The sequence below is a fragment of the Sciurus vulgaris genome (assembly GCF_902686455.1).
Source record: "Sciurus vulgaris genome assembly, chromosome: X".
Lineage (NCBI taxonomy): Eukaryota > Metazoa > Chordata > Mammalia > Rodentia > Sciuridae > Sciurus > Sciurus vulgaris.
The window spans coordinates 117,887,561-117,910,060 of NC_136471.1; the positions used below are offsets into that span (position 1 = coordinate 117,887,561).

The window sequence follows — 22,500 nt, forward strand, 5'->3', positions numbered from 1 at the left end:
CCTCGGAAAAACTAAATAAGAATGTAGGGTGGAGTGCTGGATATGGGCATTTTTAAGGGCTCCTGGGTAGTTCTAGCGGGCAGTGTGAGATGAGAACTGCTGTGCTACATATTACACGTATTGGAGATACTTTAAGAACCATGGACTCTGATCCCTCCAACCTGGCTAGAGATAAAGGATTTTATGCTAAGCAAAAACAGCCTGATAAGTTTTCATGAGAATCATTTTTGAAGATGTTTGCTTGTTTAAGAAAGTTACTGCAAGATTAGGATAGGACATATTTCCTGTCACATAAAATACGGGGCAGTATTAAACTTGACTTGCATTCTTTGGTTCTTTTTACTGAATTATAAAATATACACAAAAGTGCACAAATTTTAAGTGTCCAGTGAAATGCACAAACTGAACACACCTCTGATCAGCACACAGAGCAAAAAACAGCACTGATGGCAGCCCAGTAGTTCCCTCTGTTCCCTTCTCAGCTATTCCCCATCTTCCCCCTGGGATAATAGTTTTGCTTTAAAAAATAAAAAAACTTTATGTGCATAGAATCATACTGTTTGTACTCTTTTTGGTTTCTCTCACTCAAAATTATGTTTGTGAGACTCTTCTATGTTATTTCATGTAGCAGTTCATTTGTTCTCATTGCTGTGAAGTATCCCACTGAATGAATACACCATAATCAATTCAACCATTTTATAGATGACAGGCATTTAGGACATTCTTGGTTTTTTGACCATTAAGAATGGTGCTGCTGTGACTATTCTTTTACAAGTCTTTGAAGCAGATGTGTATACATTTCTGCTGATTATAATACCTAGAAGTGGAAATGCTAGATCACATAGGGGCACATAAATTTCAGTTTTAATATACTGTCAAACTTTTCCAAAGTGGTAATAGTAACATTTTTTTTGTTTGTTTTGTTGTTGTTTTGGTACTGGGGATTGAACTCAGGAGCACTCAACCACTAAGCCACATCCCCAGCCCTATTTTGTATTTTGTTTAGAGACAGGGTCTCACTGAGTTGCTTAGTGCCTCGCTGTTGCTGAGGCTGGCTTTGAACTCACAATCTTCCTGCTTCAGCCTCCTAAGCCACTGGGATTACAGGCATATACCACTGTGCCTGGCTATAGTATCAATTTTAACTGGCTTTTTTTGAGTGGGTCTGATTAGACAGTTTTGTTTTACTTTGTCAAGATTTTTGCATGGGAATGTAACCAGTCTTTTTATAAGCCCACACATGCTTGTTCCCATGCTTTCTCTCATGTATAGGTAGAGCATAAATTAAAAAAGTATCTATCAACTTGAACATAAATGTACAGGCCCTGAATTAAATTCGTTCAGGTATAAAGAGTTGGGCTCATGACCCCAGAAATAATCTGCAGCAAAACCTTAAACTCAAGTTATATTCCTTATACAGCCTAAAACATGAGACCTGCCTCCTCATATCAGCTCATCTATCCTCACAGAGGTCAAATTCTCTTGGGATGAGCCTGAAAAATATCAAATCAGGAAGGGAAATGGGTTGCCAAAAACCTGAAATGTAACCCCAAAGTATTCTGATCATTAAACATCACTGTTCTTCTATGAACACAGATAATGCAGCACTAACTATAACTCTAAAATCTAATGAAGGTGTATTAAACTCCATTACTTTGCAAAAGGTGAAGAAACAGTTAGCTCTACCCACCACAGCAGGAAGCAAATTCACAACTCTAAGCCCTACTGGAACTGACAGAGACCATGAGGTACAATGTTAGAAATGGGAAACTGGTCCAGGAAAACCTTTGCTGAAAACTCCAATAGCACCCTCACCACACACAGGGTAGACTCCAACCCCTTACACCTCTTAGACCACATACCCACCACCCTCATCACCATTCCCTGCTGCACTCAGGCAGTGTGTCCTTCCCTCATCTAAACGCTTGGCCAGGCATGCTGCCCCTCCTTTCAGGAAGGCCTACCCTCTCAAACTTGCTGAAAGATTCAGTTAGTTCCTGCCTCACTGCACCTCAGTCATCACTATTTCTGGGAAGTTCTTTATGCCTCCATTATTGGTTTGCTCACTTTCCACCTAATGGGTGTAGTAGCTGGGTTCCCACAGCTTACCCTACCCCTGTAAACCCAGAGCTCACATTCTCAAGTATTCCTCACCAGGTTTACTCCTCCTAGGATGTGGGTTTCTGAGGACAGGGACCATGTGTATGCCCCTCTGCACTGCAGGTGCCTAAGACAGGGCCTAATGTGCAGCTGGCCTTCAATGAGTATGGAAGAAGAAAGTCATAAAACCCACCCTGCACCTCCCATTTAACATCAAAACACTGCCTAATGATATGACACTACTTCCTTGAATTGATTTCTAATGTTTCCTGTGTGGATCTCACCCTGGCAGACTGGAATACCAGAAAGATCCTAGGCTCTGGGGTTTAAATCTGGTTCAAAACTCAGTTCTATCACTTACCTGAGGTGACCTTGGGTGACCTTTAACAAATTGTTTTACCTATTCACATCTTAATTTCTTCAACTGTGAAATGAGGCTAACAAACCTCTCAGGAATGTCTTTATAAAAAATATTTTTAGTTGCAGATGGACATGATACCTTAATTTATTTAATTTTCTGTGGTGCTGAGGATCAAACCCAGTGCCTCACATGTATAAGGCAAGTGCACTACCCATTGAGCTACAACCCAAGCTCCTCTCAGGAATGTCTTAATGGTAAGGAGATACCATAAAGAAAGCACCTAGCACTGGGTGCAGTGGCACATGCCGGAAATCCCAGCAACTCGGGAAGCAAGAAGATCACAAGTTTGAGGCCAGCCTTGGGAACTTAGCAATTCTCTAAGCAACTTAGTGAGACCCTGTCTCAAAACAAAAAATTAAAAGGGCTGGGGATGTGGCTCAGTTGTTAAGTGCCCCTGGGTTCAATCCCTGGTACCAAAAAGAACAGAATAAAAGAAAAAGAAAGCACCTAGTACCCAGTACATAGTGGATACATAGTAGATCTCAGGTTTTGTCCAATTAGACTATAAGCTTCTGGAGGGTTTGGACTCGTACCTGGTTATAGAAACAAACACAATGCAATGCCCACCATAGGTGCTCCAGAAAGTTCTGTCTAAGGAATATGTTAAAACTCTTGAACGTGAATGTCCTCTTTTCATAATTCCACTGAAAACTGTTATTTCTACTGTGTTTTACTAAAATAACCATTCAGAATTTTAGTATCCCTCAATTTCCATACACCTTTAGGTCTTATATAAATCATCAGTCTTGATTATGAAAAGGTTGAGATAAGCCTTCTCGTTTTCCCTGCCACTCAATTAAATTACTTAGTTTCCCATCTATTTTATTTGCAATATCTATGTTAACTTAGCTATTTTGCAAATATGGAACAACAGAGAGTGGAAAAAAAAATACTGGTTTGCCAACTCCACTGTACTTCTTTGCAAAGGAAATCATTTCCATAGGCTACAGAAATAACTTATTTGGATTACTTCAATTAGTTCTAATACAAAACATTGCCACCACTTCATTAATCAGCCGCTTGTGAGGGTTACTTTTCTAAGAAGTCTTTTTGGTAATTTGATTAGAAAGAATGGTGGTGCACATTATCATCTGATTCAGTATGTCCATCAAGTAGACAATTTATAACAAGTTCTTGATAACGATGGGCTTTAAAAAATACACAGTAATTTCTTCATTTCAGAATCCTATTTTTTTGTAAAGATGAAGTTATTTTTCAAAGTCTTTGGCAATATACGTTGCTGAATAAGCACTAGGAAATATTTCAGTGCTTTAAGAGGCATTTCACTTTCCCTCTCCCCAGACAACCCCCCCACGAATGATGCAGTAATTAAAACCTAATTATTATCTTCATTTTAAACAAAACCTAAAGTGAATACCAATTAATAACAACATACTAATGAGCATCTGCTGTGATGAAATTGAATATGAATGTGCTGCAAATTTCGGGTAATTTATTTTTTTTAGGGGAAGTGCCACTGGTCGCATTCTGCAGTTAGAAGATTATATAGAATGTACACCATTTTCTATCAAGTCATTCTGCACATGGCAATTTCAATCTGAGGAGACAGGGCTGGCTTCAAAACTGCAGATGTTGAAATATCCAAATATTGGCCATGGGGTCTTCACTGGGACTGAGGGCAATTGTAGGACACCTGGAATTAAATGCCCTCCCTTCAAATGGTGTTTTTTTAAAAATTATTTATATTTATATTTTTAGTTGTTTTATTCATTTATTTATATGCTGTGCTGAGAATTGAACCCAGTGCCTCACACATACTAGGCAAGTGCTCCACCACTGAGCCACAAGCCCAGCCCAAAAGATGTTCTTTCTTAATGTCATTTTTCTAGGCTAATGATTCCCTGCCAAAAAAAAAAAAAAAAAGATTTGAATTTGTCCCCTTTCTTATATGTAAGGACATACAAAGAGAATTTAAATAAAAATTTTAAACCAGAAGAAATAATATAAAAATTTGCATAACATCTCCTTGGATTCCACTGAAACCTTAAGATGTTACAGATATATTTATGTTTAAGCTGAAAGTATTGAGGTAGTCATTCATGTTCAGATTTATTAATATCACTATATCAAGAAGTAAAATGTGGAGACATAATGGGATTCTGCAGATTATAGCTTTAAACTCCATATACATGCTATCTATAGGTAGGGCTGGATTACTGTTGTTCAAATGTGTTTCATCTCTGTGCATCAGGAGCTTATCCAAATGTTTGACTCCAATTTCATTTATTAAAACATATATTCAAAAAAACATATATTCATTCAAAAAATTAAAAGGACACATTCACATGTGCTACATATATACCAACTTTTTTTTTTTGGTACCAGGAATTGAACTCAGGGGCCCTTTACCACTGAGCCACATCCCAGACCTTTTTTATATTTTATTTAGAGACAGGGCCTCACTGAGTTGCTTAGGGCCTAAGTTGCTGAGGCTGGTTTTGAACTCTGGATCCTCTTGCCTCAGCCTCCCAAGCCACTGGGATTACAGGCATGCACCACCATGCCCAGCTACATACCAACTTTTAAGGCATTTAAGACTGAACTTATTAACTGAGATTCCCACTAACAGACTTGAATAAAATATTATAAAGTTAAAATGGACATCTATATTGAAAAAAAAAATCATTTATCTTTTATAGATGAGAGTTCCACATGAAATCATATTGTAAAATAGGGATTCCTGGATCAGGTAATTTCTAGGATATATTTCCAAATATAAACAAGGTGGAAAAACTACAACTGCACTTTCTTATTTTCAAAAAGAGTGTCACTGGTCCTTCTTGCCTAGCACATTCAACCAAATATGTCTTATTAAAATAAAAACTCTCTCCTACTTCACAACCCACCCCCATTCACAAAAAATAGGCAAAACTGACATTTAGAATGTTTGTTCAGCTCTATACTATCTTAACAAGTGATCTCTAAGGATCTGCAATGAACAAACAGCAGTAGTTACTAAAATAAATCTACATGGCTACTGTAAATAAATGGGAATAATATTTAGGATGAAAATATAACCTTCTCAACAACCTGGATGTTAGGGTAAACTTTTGGTTATGTGACATCTCAAAACAAGTTTTGTGGTAGTGAAATAGGATAAGGTTGTCATGACTAACCCAAGCCACAGAATGTTAGTCAAAGTCAGGGTACCATGATACCATGAGTCAGCTGTACTTATCAGAAAGACAACTGTTCATTCATCCAACTAATTCAGAATCTATTACCTGCTAGGCACTGTTTTGGATGCTAGGATTATATCAGAGAACAAGGCTGAAACACTGCAATATCATAGAATTTTAGAGACTGATATGGGTGCATCTTCTCCTACACTATACCACAGTAAAATGTGGGTATTTCCATTCATCCACTACTCTCCTCATGCCAACCCTTTTTTATAACTTTTTTTTTGAGATAGAGTCTTACTATATTGTCCAGGTTAGCTTTGACCTCAAGATCCTCCATATTCAGCATCCTAAGTAGGTGTACACCATCACGACTGGATTTCTTTCTATAACTGTTTGTGTGTGTGGAACTGGGAATTAAACCCAGGAGTGCTCTAACACTGAGCTACATACATCTCCAGCCCTTTTTATGTTTTGAGAAAGGGCCTCACTAAATTGCTGAGGCTGGCCATTAACTTATGTTCCTCCTGCCTAAGCCTCCTGAATAGCTGGGATCACAGTCACGTGCCACCATGACCACCGTCTATAACTTTTTAATATCATGTATTACCTTCTATTTTCTGACAGAATTATGTATGTTTTAGTTCTGATGCTACAATGAAAGGTCTCTAGTGGTAATACTAATTTTTAAATTTGACAATATTTTCATCAATATGTCCATTCAGTGACTAACCAAATTATTCTGCTAACTGGTTATAATAAACTAAAGCTTCTTATCTGTTGCACTTGTATAGTATGCAATGCTTTTCAAAGTGTTCAATCCTCACAAAAGTTCTATGAGTCAGCTGGGATAGTTTTTCTTGTTTTACAGAGCTCATCAAGGTGAAGTCATTTGTTTATGATCCCATATCTGGCAGTGAATGGGATAGTTCTGGAAGGTTTGAAAACCTCTAAGAAAAACTGGTACAGCCAAGATGAGAATGACTGGTCAGAGCTAGAATCAAGAAAGCTGCAGATTTTTATGGTCAAATGGCACCTTATGTATTGGCATAAAATGGTGATCTAGGATTGAGTGTGGACAAATAAAGTCCATGTACCCATGCTATTAAAATTGACAGACATTTCAATACCCTTGATCTTTCTATTATACCACTTTACATTCATGCACATTCAACTGTTATTCTCTGTGATAACCAGTTCTTTTGCTGTTAGCTTTCAACTTGATATACTTGCTTTGTATGCCAGGGGTGGTCTTCTCATGTGCCTGGTACCTCCTTCATGTAGTTAGACTATGATAATGTCATATTTAGGGCACAGCCCATCACTGGTCAAAGCAGCTTAAGTACACGGACAAAGAGAAGAATACAGGCCTGGGGGTTAGAGGTAGAGGTTGCAATGAGAAACCGACCCATCCTAAAAGAAAAGCTTTCCAATGGGTACCACTACTGCTAAACTGGGGACCAAATCTCTAATTTCATCAATTTAATTTATGATTTCTGTTCACTTTAATTCTAAAAAGCACCTTTAGAAATTCTGCCTTAAATTGAAAAGATATTAAAATTTGAGTTCTTAGAAGTAAAATTTACATTCCATGCAAAGCTTTCATCTGGTGTTAGAAATTCCTAACTGAACATCAAAGGGTTTTCCTTTTCTTGGATTTGTAAATGAAAAAAAAAAAAAAAAGAGAGAGAGAGAAGAAGCTCAGTCAAGCACAGTGGTAGGACCTGTAATCCCAGAGACTTGGGAGGCTGAGGCAGATGGATAACAAGTTTGAGGTCAGTCTAGGTAAGTTAGTGAGATCCTGTCTCAAAAATAAATTAGGGATGGATATGTAGCTCAATGGTAAAATACCCCTCGGTTCAATACCCAGTACCTGAAAAAACAAACAATACAAAACCAAAAAAACGGAGGCTCCAAGAGGCCAAGTAGCCTCTCATTTGGAAATGGTGGTGGGAGAAGCACCATGTCAAGATACTGTTTATGAGGGTTGAATGAGATAATATGCAGTATCACTTAGTATGGTATCTGGCATACAAGGAGTGTTCAGTAACTGGTAGTGAGTATTATTTATTAGCGATGAATACTTGCCCTTGGGAATTTTCCTAAAATAAACCAAATAGGCATTTGCAAGAACTCAACTATTTCTTCTTCTTCTTCCTTTTTTTTTTTGGTGAACTTCATTCAAGAGCCAAGGTCAAACAATCTAAATAAGTCACTGATGATGTAAGCAAATGATAAAAATGGTGTGGTTAAGACTTCAGTACCAATTACTACAAGAAAATGAAGACTTAATTTCTATCTCTTTAATAGGTTGAAATTGGACAAAATATTCCTTGCTTTTAATCTCTTTATAGCTCATGTGTCAGTTCTAGTGTCTCCTCAAAGACAGGGATTAGATCATAAACAAATTGAGAACTCCTAGGATTCTGGCATAGTGAGAATGAGGAGGCCAGCAGCATAAAGTATTTAGAAGACAAGTGTTAAGTACAGCCAAGGCATATACTACTAACCTTGGAATGAGGCAAGGATAGTGTGTTGTTAAGAACACAGACTGTATCAGACTGGGTTCAAATTCTGGCTCTACTCTTCAACCACTGTTTTTACCTGCAAAACAGGGGTGATAATAGTACCTCAAAGGATTATGGCACAACTGAAATGGGTTTAAACAGAAAATGCTTTAAGAAGTACTGAAACATAGTAGGTGGTATAAGCTTATTTTAAATCTTTTTTTTGGGGGTGGGGTTACCTTGGGCCACAACAAATATTTAATGGGTCTCAACAGTCTTTGTTTTGTTCTAAACTCTACATGTCAGTCTATCATGATGATATATATTTTATAAGCTACTGTGAGACAGAAATTATAGTTATGAATGTAGTTTTAGTGACTGATAGCTTCTAGAACAGCATAAATTCACTTATGTATGAATAAACTTAAAAACGATGCTGAGGAGGAGTCAAGAAATAGTGGTGTCATTTTAGTAGAGTCAGTTTCCTTTAACAGAAAGTGAAGAGGCAGATTTTAGAGAGGTCTTTGCCAATTATCCCAGAACCTTTCTGGGATGATAAAGGGTAAATATTTAGAAGGGTGGGTAATCATGTGGCTTCTGAAGTTAGAGTGCTTCAAATCCTGGTTCAGACATTTATTGTGGACAGAGTTCTTGAATAAGTCACCTACCCTCTTTAAGCCTCAGTTTACCCATCTGCAAAATACCACTAGAGAGTTGTGAGGACTAAATCAGACTATGCATAGGCAGTGGTTGGCAGAAGTCTACTGCCAGACACGTGGTAAGCATTCAATTCACCTTAAGTATTATTTTGGTATTATACTTTGTAATACCCTATCCCTGATGTTAAGATACCTATCATCACAATTTAATGTTTCTGAATCAAATATCTGTCTTATAGCTGCTAAGCATTTCTTTCTTTTGCCCTGAACTGCTGATACTAAATCAGTGGTTTCTTACTTGAATTTGTGCCATGATAAAGGAGAGGAATAGAGTAGGCATAAGCAGATTTAACATTTATGCCTTCTGTATTCTATTTCATTAGTTAAGATTCAGTTCTTGTTAATATTTAGTTCTCTTAGACAGACTACATTTGGCCATCATCCTATTCTAGTCAGCTTAATCGATGAGATATATTCATATAGTAAACCCCTAAACATGGTGGTTAGGCTCTCTGGCTACAGACTTCCTAATTCTAACTAGCCATTATAATGGGAGATAAGCAATTCTTGTACTAAGAGATCACTTGGTGGAGTTTGCCCTTTTTTTTTGCCCAGTATAAATTTATGGTATTTATTCCCTATCTACACCCACAGCAGCCTTCCCTGCACCATGAACCTCAATGTCAGTAAAAGGCTATTTTCTTCATAAGATTCCCTCAGGTAGAAGTTAGGGCTCTGCCCTTACATGACACTACTGTTTGGTATTTTAGATAAATAATCTTCCAACTTGGCAATAAAATTGGCACCTACAATTACATCTTTATCCATTCATCTTTTTGGATTAAGTATGGCCACAGTGAGGAACCATTACCAATATTTAAAAGTTTAAAAAACTATGGTAACTCTCCTTCTAATAACCATATTATAGAAAATATAGATAAAGAGGAATATGTTAAGTGACATCCTGGGGGGGGTATGCAAATTCTAATGGGGAAACTAGAGAATTCCAGGTCCTCAACAAAATTGTAAGAACTGAGGGGAAATTTGTGGATTTTAAGACAAGATGTTTGAACCAACCACAACTGATCCTAACTGGATACAAGTTGCAGAAAATTTTATAGGATATCTGGGTTAAGTGAACACACGTTGAATATATCAAGGAACTGGCCATCATTGCTGAAGCTGGGTGATGAGTCATTTCAGTTGGTTCATTACATTATTCTACTTCTGTTTGACATTTTCTCTCAATAAATTTGAAGTTTCAAAAAACTGAAGTCAAGCAAGAAAAAACTAGAGAGGGCAAATCTGCTTTTAATCAGCCCCAGCATACTGGCAGGATATAGGACATTCCTCTCAGGGACCAGCTCACCACATTTTTTTCTGTGGAGGGGTGGAGGTATCCAGAAGTTTTCTAAGAGGTATGGGGAAAATAAAACCTTTCTTCTGGTCACCCGACCAAGATTCATAAAGCTTGGCTAAATAGAAAAAGGATGGAATAAGAAGTCAGTTTTTCAGAATGGCTGCAAGACCAAATGAATCTACTACCCTGGGGCCAGGTGCTTAGCCTTGAGTCCTTTGCTTCTTAGAGGAGCCAGGAGACCTGGGCCAACACTCAAGAGGATAAGGCTGGGAAGGCCTGGAGGGGACTTGCTCGCAACTGTAACAAGGAAAGAACCTTGAGAGTATTCAGAATAGAAAATTCTACTCAAAACAGGTAGAATAAGAAAATGTGGGAAGTCCTAGTAGTTCCCTTTCCCCTGTAGCTCCCACATCAACACTTAGCCAACAACTCTGCTCTACAGAGTTTATTGGGTTTATAACTGGACAAAGTCACACTTGTACAAAATGAAGCTCACACTATCCCAAAACAGAATAGGGACTGAGGATTGGGGATCCGTTACTGTCCTTTGGGGGAACTCTGAGGTGAGGGGCAGCCAACCCTCCCACTCCAGAGGTGTGGCCACAGGGGTGGGGAAGAACGGGGCCCATCTGGCTTTGGTCACAGAACTCAGCCTGGCACTAGGCCAGGACAGACAGATGAATTGGGAAGAGCAGGAGTCCCAGAAACCACCCTTCCAGGGAGCCCAGGGACTGCTCCACCAGTCCCACTTGTGATGCAGTTGGTTCAGACCTAGACTCAGGGGCTGGTGCAAAGGGAAGGCAGCAAAGCAGGAGGGAGGAGACACTGATGTGTGGTGGCTGGGGGCACCTGGACCTGCGGAAGAGGGTGGGTAGGGAGGTGGGCTAACTGCCACTGGGCAGCTAGCAGCGGGTTTCATAAATGCCGCTGCGGCCAATGTAGCACACCCATTTGATGACATCGTGGTTGCTGTAGTTCAGCTTCGGTTCAAACACCTTCAGGTAGCGCACCTTGAGGCCAGAGGGCGCAAATGGCACCTCAAAGTTCATGGAAATAGGGGGTCGAGCCCATTTCTTCTTGTTGTTGGTGGGCAGAAGCTCAATCTCTTCATGCCTGCCATGCGCTTGATCTTCCACACAATGGCGTTCTCACTGGCCTTGTACTTGGCCTTCCCCTTCATGCAGATCACCTGCACCCCACTTGTGTTCAGGGGGGTTGGAATCCTCACCTCAATCTTCTGGGCCAGCAGTGAGGGCTTAAAGTTGGACTTGATCACCACCTTGACCTCCAATTTTGTGCGTCCCACTTCCCGCACAAGGGGGATCACCCGAAAAGGAAGGATGATGTCCTTGGTGGTGCGATACCTCATGAGCTCAAACTCTCCATCTGGTGGAATGAAGCTGATGCTGCGTTCAGAGTCAAACTTGCTGAGTCGCACACACTGGTGGAAGGTGCAGTCATCAATGGCAATTGATTGCTTCCCGCTCTTGCTTGTTTCATCGGCTGTGCCTTTGCCCTGCTTTTCAATGACAATCTTGTCATTCATCCCAAACTTGCACTCGGGCATGCCACTCAGGTAGCTCGGGTAGCTACTCAGGTACCACCCGGCCTGATACGTGGGCACTCAGCACCTGCCCCTGTGGGGACATGAGCAGGTTCACACTCTCCAGAACATCCAGGAAGAGTTCATTCCGGCGATATTTGATGCCCTCCCGTCGCCAGCCAATCTGCCCAGTCACCTGGCTGGTGACCTGGGACTGTTCTTCTTTTGTCTGATGCTGACTCTTGATGCCCTGCTGTGTGATGAAGGTTTTCAATGCACCTGTTTCTGAGTTCTGTGGGTAGCCAAAGTCCAGAATCTCATCTAGCAGCTCATATATGAGCACAAAATTGTTCTTGATGTTTTCTTCACTGATCTTGCCAAAGTAAGCAGCCATTACATCACACATCTTATAGAGGAATTTGAAGACCATGGCAGCGTTGACATTTTGCTTGGTAACAGCTGCCAGCCAGATGTTGGAACGCTTACCATGGAAGAAGCTGGTGCGAGCGATGTTGGTAACAGGGCTGCGAACCTGCTGCCGCGCGTGGATAACATGACTCGAAAGGCATCCACTGCATTCCTCCCAATGTCATCTCGGTAGACCCGGGAGATGAGCACCTCCCCCTTGTGATTATAGATGAATAAGCCTCCAATCATGGCGGCAGCTCAGACTCCTCGGCCCATCGCTTTGAGAACTGACCTGGCGTCTGCGGGCCCCCCGCTCTGCCGGCCCAGCCGAGTTTGCCCTTTTCATAGGAAATTTCAGGCAGGTATTAACATTAATTTAGTTGTAGTATCATGGCAAATGTGTCATGATTTTCTTCTAGAATGTCTGTACAAGAAGTCATTCAGTAACACGTAGATATACTTTCAGATATCAGCAAATTATTTTCAAAAAACAAAAGTACTAACAAGGGGCTGGGGTTGTAGCTCAGTGGTAAAGCACTTGCCTTGCACATGAGGCACTGGGTTCGATCCTCTGCACCACATTAAAAAAATAAAAAAAAATAAATACATAAAAAAGTGCTAACAAAAGGAAGGCCTTAACATATACACAAATATAATTCACTAATTCCTTGTCTAAACTCTCCCAATTTGCCAGAATGGTACTGCAAAAACAGAGCCCCCTCCCAAAAATAATGATTTGGTTGCTCTTTGCCTTTTCTTTTTAGAGTGCATTAGAAATTAAAGTATTTGACACTTGCTTAATAAACTAAGTTCGCTTGTATACAAGATTTGATATAATGGAAGCTTACCTAGGCTGCCTTCTGCATTTAATAGGAAACCAATCCATTCTATAGGGAAGCATTTTAAAAAACAAAAATCAAATTGGCTATTGGACTTTCCTTAGAATAAAATGCAGAGCAATGAATGTATTCTTCCTCAACTACTTTCACCTAAAAGGAAGGAAACCTTTCCTAACGTTTTTTTTTTTTCTTAAGCTTTTGACATTTGAAAAATTTACATCTCCCCACTCTAGGTCTTACAGCTCAGGTTCCTGTTTTAGGCTCAATTCCAGCATCAAGATTGAGATCTCATTCCACTATTAATTTTTCAATCTCACCTACCATGTTTTATCACACTATCTGGGGCTTTAAAAGAAAGTTTAAGGATGAACAACTGATTACTCCTTATTTTTTAAACCTATGATTCTTAATTTGATTCCTTGGGAAGCTGCACTGCAATGAAAGTCTTGTTTCTTTTATATTTTTCTTGTTCTAATTGCCCTGTAATCCTTGATGACAATAACAGAAGTCCCTTAATTTGAATTCTAGAAGGTCTGTTTCTCACAAATCATTTTTTACTGCCCAGGTATCTCATTTGATGATCTTGCACACCAGTCACTACCACCTGCATCATGCATTGTGGTATTCAATTATTCATAGACAGATAGGTCATGTCCTCGGTTTTTTTTTTTTTTCCTTTTCTGCTGTGGTTACTTCACTTCTTAGCAGTTTTTCTTGCAGCAAAGTAAGAAATGTAATACATCTCCCTGAAATATGGTACCGGCATATAGTAGGCATTCAATAAACTGTTTCAATTGAATAAAACAAGCATGAAATCAGTTAGTCAAATGTTGCTGTGAGCAAGTCTAAAATACTGTAAAGGCAGCTGAGAGCATAGCTCAGTGGTAGAGCAGATACTTAGCATGTACAAGACCCTAGATTCAAACCCCAGCACTGGAAAAAAAAAAAGGTTAGAAGGCTGGGAAGCAGAGACAACTGGTTGAAAATTAAGTTTCTCATCTGTGAATATCATTTGTCCAGGGGACAGGCTTTCAAACATTTTTAAGTAAAGGAACCCCTTGTTTAGATTAACTTGCATAGAGAAATCTCATAAGAGATAAACAAAGAAAATACCTCAGGGATGCCTTTGGATGTCTGAGGCCTCACCCACAGAATGCAGTTCTAGTCACTTCTTAATGTTAATAAAAATACCATGGATGTATCAAGAATGTAGAGACTAGAGCTCTATGCTCTCTAAATAGGCCAGTAAATTTTGTGAAGAAATGAGGAAGATAAATAGATGCATCATTGCTGAAGATTAGGATGTGAATTTGCTAAGCCTAATATGAAATGGTATATAATCATAACCATTAAAAAATAATGTAATAGGAAATAAAACATCCTTACTGGAATATTGTTCCTCTTTAGAGCTAGCACAGGTAGGCAGGGCCTTCAGCAGAAACTGTTGGAGGCCAGTTTTAGCCTTCAGTCATCTGCAGGCCCATAGGAGGTCCCACCCACCAATATGACTCCACTGTAATCTATTTCACCTTGCTCAGATACACTGTTTAACATTTGTGAATGTAAAATAACCTTAACCAGTAATTTAAAACCAGGAGAACAAAAGGAACTTGATTGAAACTAATTTACATTTTCAATTATTATTATAAAAATTTAGAAACTGTGCTTTTTTTTTTTTTTTTTTTTGGTGGTCTGTTTGTTTTTAAATGATCACCCTTAACTAACAGGAAGAGATGTTTGAAAAAAGTTCCAGAATGCTGGCTACAGTGAAATGAGAAAACAAGTCAGGAGATCATCTTTTCCTCTATTGCTATCTATGTTCCTCCTCAATAAATAAGATAGAATGGCAACTATAAGCAAATAGATGTCTATGTTGCATCCAAGAACGCAGTTCCCTGAACACAACTGTTGTCAAAAAACACGTTGATCCAAAAATCGAGATATTCCTCTTTAAAATCATGCCATGTTTTTAAGATTTTTACACTCTCATTTGAATGTTCAGAACTCACACAGGTGACCTGGTGCTCTGTTGTCCAAATCTATTCTATCAACTTTTTAAAGCTAGATTTAATAAAGATCTTCATTTTTTTCTTTAGTGGAGAACTGTGTTTTTTCCTATACGTTAAACAATGACAGTATCAATGTTTTGTTCCTAAAGAGTTTTTTTTTTTCATAGTTGACTACTTTCTCCTTGGTGTGAATTTCTGGACAAAAAGTTTAGCAGGGGCTTCTAATGACGTATCTACTTAGGTGTACCTTGTTTTCAGTGTGGCAGTTTTGGGAATTATGATTACCTCAGTAATGGACATTTAATTCAGAGAATTTGTGTAAAAGGAGCATATTTTGTTCCATTTCTCCACATATACCCTTTCATTGGAAAACATTTACCCTTGAAATAGTGTTTCATCTTATGTGAGTTTAATTTTTTTTTCCTTTTTAATTGTGGTGCTCAGGATCAATCACAGGGCCTCTTATATGGCAGGCAAGTGCTTAACTACTAAGCTACATCTCCAGCCCACTGGAAGTTCAATTTTCTTTAAGTCTTACTTTAAACTTATTGCATCATATAGTTGACTAGGGAGGGAGTACAGTTCTATCATTTTAAATACATGTAACACCCACCACAACCAGGTTACCAAACAGTCCTACCACCTCCAAACACTCCTTCATCTTGTCTCTTTGCAGTCACACCATTCTCTAACCCATGAAAACTACTGTTTGTTCTCCATCATCATAGTTTTGTATTTTCAAGAATGTCATATAAATAGAATATATTATATAGCCTTGAGTCTGGTTTCTTTCACTTGGCATAATGTCTTCGAGATCCATCCAAATTGTCTGGGTATATCAGTAGTTATTTCTTTTATACTGCTTAGCAATACTCCATGGTATGAATGTACATTTATTTATTCAGTCATTGAAAGATGCTTGAATTTAATGGATGAGTTTTAAGGATGCTTGGTTTTTAGGATTCAGATGCTATAAATATTCATGTGTAGGTTTTTTCTTTTCTTCTTTTTTTTGGTTGGGGTCTTTTGTTTTCTTTTCTTTTTTAAAATTGTGGCTCAAACCCAGGGCTTCTCATCATGCAAGGCAAATGCTTTGCCACTGAGCTACATTCCAGATCACATAAAGGTTTTTTTTTTTTTTTTTTTTTTTTTTTTTTTTAATGAACCCAAGTTTGCATCTCCCCAGGGTAAATATCTCAAACTAAAACTTCCAGATACTACTCTTTATGAGTAACTGTCAACCTTCTCCAGGTAGTAGCATCATTTTACCTTCCCACCAACAACATACGAGTTTGTTTTTCTGCATCCTCACTAGCATTTGGCATTGTATGTATTTTGTATTTCAATCATTTTAATAGGCGTGAAGCAGTATCTTGCCATGCTTTAATTTACATCTCCTGATCTAGTGATATTAAATATTTTTTTGTGGTGGCAGGGTGCTTGGGATAAAACCCAGGGCCTTGAGCATGCTGGGTAAGCACTACACCACTGAGCTACAGTCCCAAACCTTAAACATAATTTCACATGCTTATTTGTCATCCTTATACCCCTTAATGTGAAGTTCAAGTTTTTTTATTTTTAAACTAGATTGTTACTGAATTTTGAGTGTTCTTTATATATACTGGATGCAGGTCCTTTGATAGATATGTGATCTATAAATATTTTCTCCTAGTCTATGGCTTATCATTTCCTTAAGTGTCTTTTGCAGAGCAAAGGTTTTTAACTTTGATAAAATCCAGTGGATCAATCTTTCTTTTATGGATTGTGATTTTAGTCTCATATCTAAGAACTTTTGGCTTTACTCTAGGCCATGAAGATTTTTTCTTTCTTTCTTTCTTTCTTTTTTTTTTTTTTTTGGTGCTGGGGATTGAACCCAGGGCCTTGTGCACGTCAGGTAAGCACTCTACCAACTGAGCTATATCCCCAGCCCCAAATAGACAGATTTTGATTTCACTTTCTCTATTCATTTTTAAATTTCATTGATTTATCCTGTCATTCTTCTATGTCCTTCTTCTGCTTGCTTTGGTTTTATTTTGCTCTTCTTTTTCTATTTTTAAGATGAACACTCAGATGATCGAGACCCTTCTTGCTTTCCAATGTAAACAGTTAATGCTATCAACTTCCCTCTAAGCATTGCTTTAGCTGCATCATCCTACTTTGTTGTTTATTTCTTTTTTAACTTTCTTCCTTATTCACCTGATTCTGACAGCATAATTACTTAGCATTTATCTGCCACATTAGCAGGCTTATTTTAGCAACTGGGTGACTACATAATACCTTGATGCTTTATGTCATTTGCCCTATGTAAATTTATGATTTTTAATTATAAAAAAAAAAAGTGGTGTGATCATGAAAATCTTGGTAACTGGCCTACTTGTATTATAGTACATTGTGTGTTTACCACTGTTTAATATGTTGTATTTCCATTTTTACCCAGTTCATAATATTTTCTAATTTCCTTATGACTTCCTCTTTAGTCCATGAAACATTTAGAAGTATGTTGCTTAATTTCCACATAGCTGAAGATTTACCTGTTTTCCTTTATTGATTTCTAATTTAATTTGACTATGGCCAAAGAATAAAACTTATATGACTTCAATTATTTTAAATTCATTAAGGTTTATTTTATGAGCCAGAACATGATCTATGTTGTTGAATGTTCCATGTGTACTTGAAAAGAATGTAGTGCTATTGTTGGATGGAGTGTTCTATAAATATCAATTAGACCCAGTTGGTTGTCAGGTCTTTTATATCCTTGCTGATTTTATGTCCAGTATTTCTCTCAATTACTGAGAGAGGAGTATTACAGTTGCCAAGCATAATTGTGGATTATCTCTCTCTCTTTTCAGTTCTGCCAGTTTTTGCTTCAGGTATTTTGAAGCTCTGCAGTTAGGCACATACACATTCAGGATTGTCAGCTCTTCTTGGTGAATGAGCTCTTTTGTCATTGTGTAATATTCCTCTTTAGTCATTTTCTTTGCTATGAAGTCTAATTTTCTGTTATTAATATGCCCATTCTTTTAGTTAGTATTTGTATGGTATATCTTCTGTTTTTTCTTTTAACTTATTTTTATTTAAAGTTTCTTGAAAACAGCTTATAGTTGCATAAAGAAATTCATTCTGAAAACTTGTTTTTTAATTGGTCAATACACATTTAGAACACTTATATTTAATGTAGTCACTGATATATTTGGATTGGGTTCACCATTTTATTATTTGTTTTCTGTTTGTTCTTTGTTTTTATTTCCTCTTTTCCATTCCCTGACCCTTTTTTGGGTTATATGAACATTTTTAATTTTACTTTACTATATTTATGACAACATTTCTTTGCATAGTTTATGGTTAAGGATTTCAATGTACATAATTAGAAGTGAAATTTAAGTGGTATGTAAAAACCCACTTAGGTCCCCTTTTCCCTACCACTTTATGTTGTAGTTGTCTTATCAACGTTATAATGTGTTTCCACCTGTAAAATATATTTCAAAGAACTCAAGAAGAGAAAAGTGATCTAATATATTTAGCATTTCTGCTGCTCTTCTTTTATTCTTGGTGTTCCAACATCCCTTCAGTTATCATTTTCCTTCTCTCTGGATAATTTTCTTTAGCAATCCTCAAAGCAAGTCTGATGTCAATGAGCTCTCTTAGCTGAGAATGACCTTTTACCTTTACTCCTGAAAAATATTTATGTTGAATACAGAAATTTGAGTTAATAATTCTTTTCTTTAAGCATTTCAAAATCATTGTCCCACTTCCTCTGGTCTCCATATTTTCTAATGAGAAATATGTTTTATGAATAATTTTCCTTTATGATACTTTGTTTTTCTCTGGCTGCTCTCAAGATTTTTTTCTTTTATTTCTAACAATTTGATTATGATGTGTCTGGGAGTGGATTTCTTTGGGTTAGCTTGTTTGGGATTTACTGAACTTGTTGAATGTGCAAGTTTATGTTGTTTGCCAAACTTGAGAGAAGTTTACAGACATTATTTCTTCAAATATTTTTTCAGCCTTGTGTTTCTCTTCTTTGGGGACTCCAATGACGTGAATGTTAGATCTTCTGTTATTGTTCCACAGGTCCCTGAGGTTCTGTCCTTTTCCTTCCCACTCTTTTTTTTTCCCTCTCTCCTTCATTCTGGATCATTTCTATTCATCTATTTCAAGTTCACTGATCCTGTCATTTCCATCCTGCCACTGAGATCATCTAGGGAGTTTTTTTGTTTTATTTTTACTTTGGTTATTATGTTTTTGTTTTATTTGGTTCTTCTTTGTATTTTCCCATTCATTTCAAGTCTTCATCATTACTTATCTAGAACACTTGTATAATAAAGTGTTCTTTATCATACAGTTTAACATTGGTGTCATCTCAGCATTAACATCTTTTGATTGTTTTTTCCCCATGCAAGCTGTTCTTTCTGGTTCTTATACCAAGTACTTTTGGATTGTATCCTGAACACTTTTTTAAAAAAACTAATTTTTAGTTGTAGATGGACATAATATCTTTATTTATTTTTTATGTGGTGCTGAGGATCAAACCCAGTGCCTCATATACTTGAGGCAAGTGCTCTACCTCTAAGCCACAGTCCCAGGCCCCTGAATACTTTGAATACTATGCTATGAGTCAATGGGTCTTGCTCAAATCCTATGGATATTGTTGATAATTTCTGTGTGTGTGTGTGTGTGTGTGTGTGTGTGTGTTGCAAGGGATAAAACCCAGGGCCTCATACATGCTAAAAACATGTTCAACCAGTGAGCTACATGCCCAGGCTCATGTTTTCATTTTAGCAGCCAAGTGACTTCATTAGGATTGTTGAGTTCTAAATCATTTTCTGTAGTATTAGTGTCAATTCAGTTGTTAAAACTTTGGCAGGAAGGTTGAGGGAGTAGCTTGGTGGGAGAGCACAAGCTCAGCATGCACAAGGCCCTGGGTTCAAGGTCCAGCACTGGGAATATAAAAGCCCTGTAAGAACAAAACTTTTGAAGTGCTTTTTAGATCTGCCCCATGTGTGCACTACTTAGTCAATCTGGGTTCTGAGTGGTGGTCATCATTTCAGTTCTCAGAGTGTTTGGCATACTAATGAAATTTATATCCTTTCCTTCTATAAGCCCAGGAATTCATGAACAAGTTTATGGGGCTACTGAGGTCTTCTCTGTCTGTGACTTTCCAGCAGTTAGCTTCTAATTTACATAGCCAGATCCCGTTTTCAGTTCTCCAAACATAAAGCTGGGGTCTTCAGTTACTCAACTCTACCACATACTTCATTCAGAACCAGTGGATAGGGAGACAGGGATGTGGGGAGGTTTCCCCTCCCTCAGAGTGTTGACTCCTACTTATTCCCACTTCTACTTCTGTTGCCACCATAAGATAACTTGGGGACAGAGCCAAAAGAGAATGAAGAAAAAAAAAAAAAAGACTTAAAAACTCAGGGGAGTTTTCCTGGGTGTTAGTCCCTTTGATATTACTGGTTTCTCCTGGAGTTCTGTCTGTAGTTTGGTGCTCACATCTGTTTTTAACCATAACTCTCTGTCTCATTCAGGAAAAAAAAATGGCAAATTCACTGCCAGTCTGATAATACTTGAAATGTGGTCTTCATCCCTAACCTTCAGAGTCTTCACATACCTGCTCCATGCATTCTCTTTAGGTTTTATAGCTGCTTTCAGCTGAAGAGGCATGGAGGAATATTCTTTATCTTACATAGAACTGAAATGGTGGTAGAATTTGATGCCAGGCTTTTAATCTTCTGGGAATACTTCTCCAAAGCATGTTCATAACTTTACAATCTGGATCAACATTTATATCTTCCAAGAAGCCTTGCCACACTAACTCTATCTTACCTTGTCTCTTCAGAACCATTGTATTAATTCTGCAATATACTGTGACTTTGAAGAATTTTGTTGTACTTCAAATGTATGTGCTTAGATCCTCATATTGAAAGCTTAGTAAGGGCAAACCCATGGCTTCAAAATGCTTTTTATTTCCCATATTCCTGACCAGCATCCTTGAGATAGATGATATATATTAAGTTAAACTATCTGATTGACAGATGTTCCAATCAGACTCTCTAAAATTAAGTGTCTTTGTACATCATGAGGATGAGGAGAGAATAATAAAGTAGGGAGAAAGTAAGATGCTAGTTAATGAAAAGACAAGACAAACAAGGTATATTTGATTCTGCTATAGTGCTTGTTTTGAAAATAAGAATTGATTCCAAAGCCATTAATATACCAGGGAACAATTTAAATATGTGAGCTTCATATTTGCTTACATATGATTTTGTCTGCAAGAAATATTAGGTGAATGTAGGAAACTGCACCCAGGTGACCGAAGGCATGTAGGATATATTTAACACATATGCACACACCTCAAATGTTCACCAGCTAGCTCAGTTCACTGTGTATGTGGTAAGCAATACTCACATCTGGTTCACCATGACTCACAGCTAAAACTCTTCTGATATCCATTTCCACAAGGAAATTTCAAGTCTTTTTCAGGGTAAAGTACCATATTGATTATAGTATTTATGTATTTCTCAGCCACTTGAGATGTACAAAACTATACTACTGTTTTCATTAGGTTCTTATACTATACCTTTTTATGTGTCACTGATGAAGTTATTCTGTGTCCTCCATAAACTGTGTGGTTTTCATAGCTTGGTGTTTTTAGGGACAAACATGTTGCATTACAAAAGAATGAGTGTAAATGGAAAGGAGAAGGAAGAATGGTGAAAGGGCTAGGCATAAAGAGAAAAACAAGGAATTAAATACGGGCATATGCCCAATACTTTCTTTATCTCAAGATTTGCCTTAGAAGATTTTCCTTTATCTATAACCAATCTAAAAGAGCACAGCCTGGCACCACTCAAGCAGAGTTTGACACTTAAGCAAACCACGAATTAGTCTGCTTTAAACTTTGAACTTCAACGTATTGTTTCAAAGTAGAAGAAATATAGCTTCCTAAGGCTGACCTAGTTAGAGTATCTACTAACTAGACTGCATAGGAAGGAATGGGAGAAGGTACCAAATACTGCAGCTTCTAAGTTCAGGCACAGAGGAGAGACTTGTAAGAATGTCTTCTGCCTCCTTATCATCACATATTTGTATCTTATTGATCCTACCAGTCTTAGCTTACATCTCACCTTTTCTATGCCATTTTCTCCAACTACTTATGGGCATGTTTACATTAAAAATTAGTACAGTGGTTGTTAATTTCTTTCTACCATCCCACTACCCTTTCAACACACACCTACAGGTGGATGAAAACACACCCATCCAAGACAATGGCTCATTCTGACTGTCATTCTCATGACTTTCAAAGATCTGCATATGTGTAGGTGGGGGGCATGCATATGGGGGTTCTGTCTCTGATCCAGAAATTTTGCCTTCTTGGTTAGACTGAGAGTTGAAAGTCAAGTACAATTCATTTTTCCCACAAAGCCTGTTAAGAGCAAGAATACAAATATGTCATGTAGGGTTCATAGGCAAGATCTTCTGTCTTTTATACAGTAAACAGTTAACTT

The 22,500-nt window shown here is 37.8% G+C and overlaps 2 protein-coding genes across 2 annotated transcripts in view; both read right to left on the reverse strand.

Moving 5' to 3' along the window:
* The window catches only part of POLA1 (DNA polymerase alpha 1, catalytic subunit), a 288,381-nt gene that overhangs the window by 68,485 nt on the left and 197,396 nt on the right, over positions 1-22,500 (reverse strand). The gene's annotated exons all lie outside the window — the stretch shown is intronic.
* On the reverse strand, positions 9,473-12,464 carry LOC306651713 (AP-2 complex subunit mu-like). The gene is given in 4 exon segments (XM_079124442.1): positions 9,473-11,298; positions 11,301-11,787; positions 11,789-12,288; positions 12,291-12,464. Coding segments are annotated over 4 exon segments (1,293 nt in total). The 5' UTR covers positions 12,391-12,464; the 3' UTR covers positions 9,473-11,092.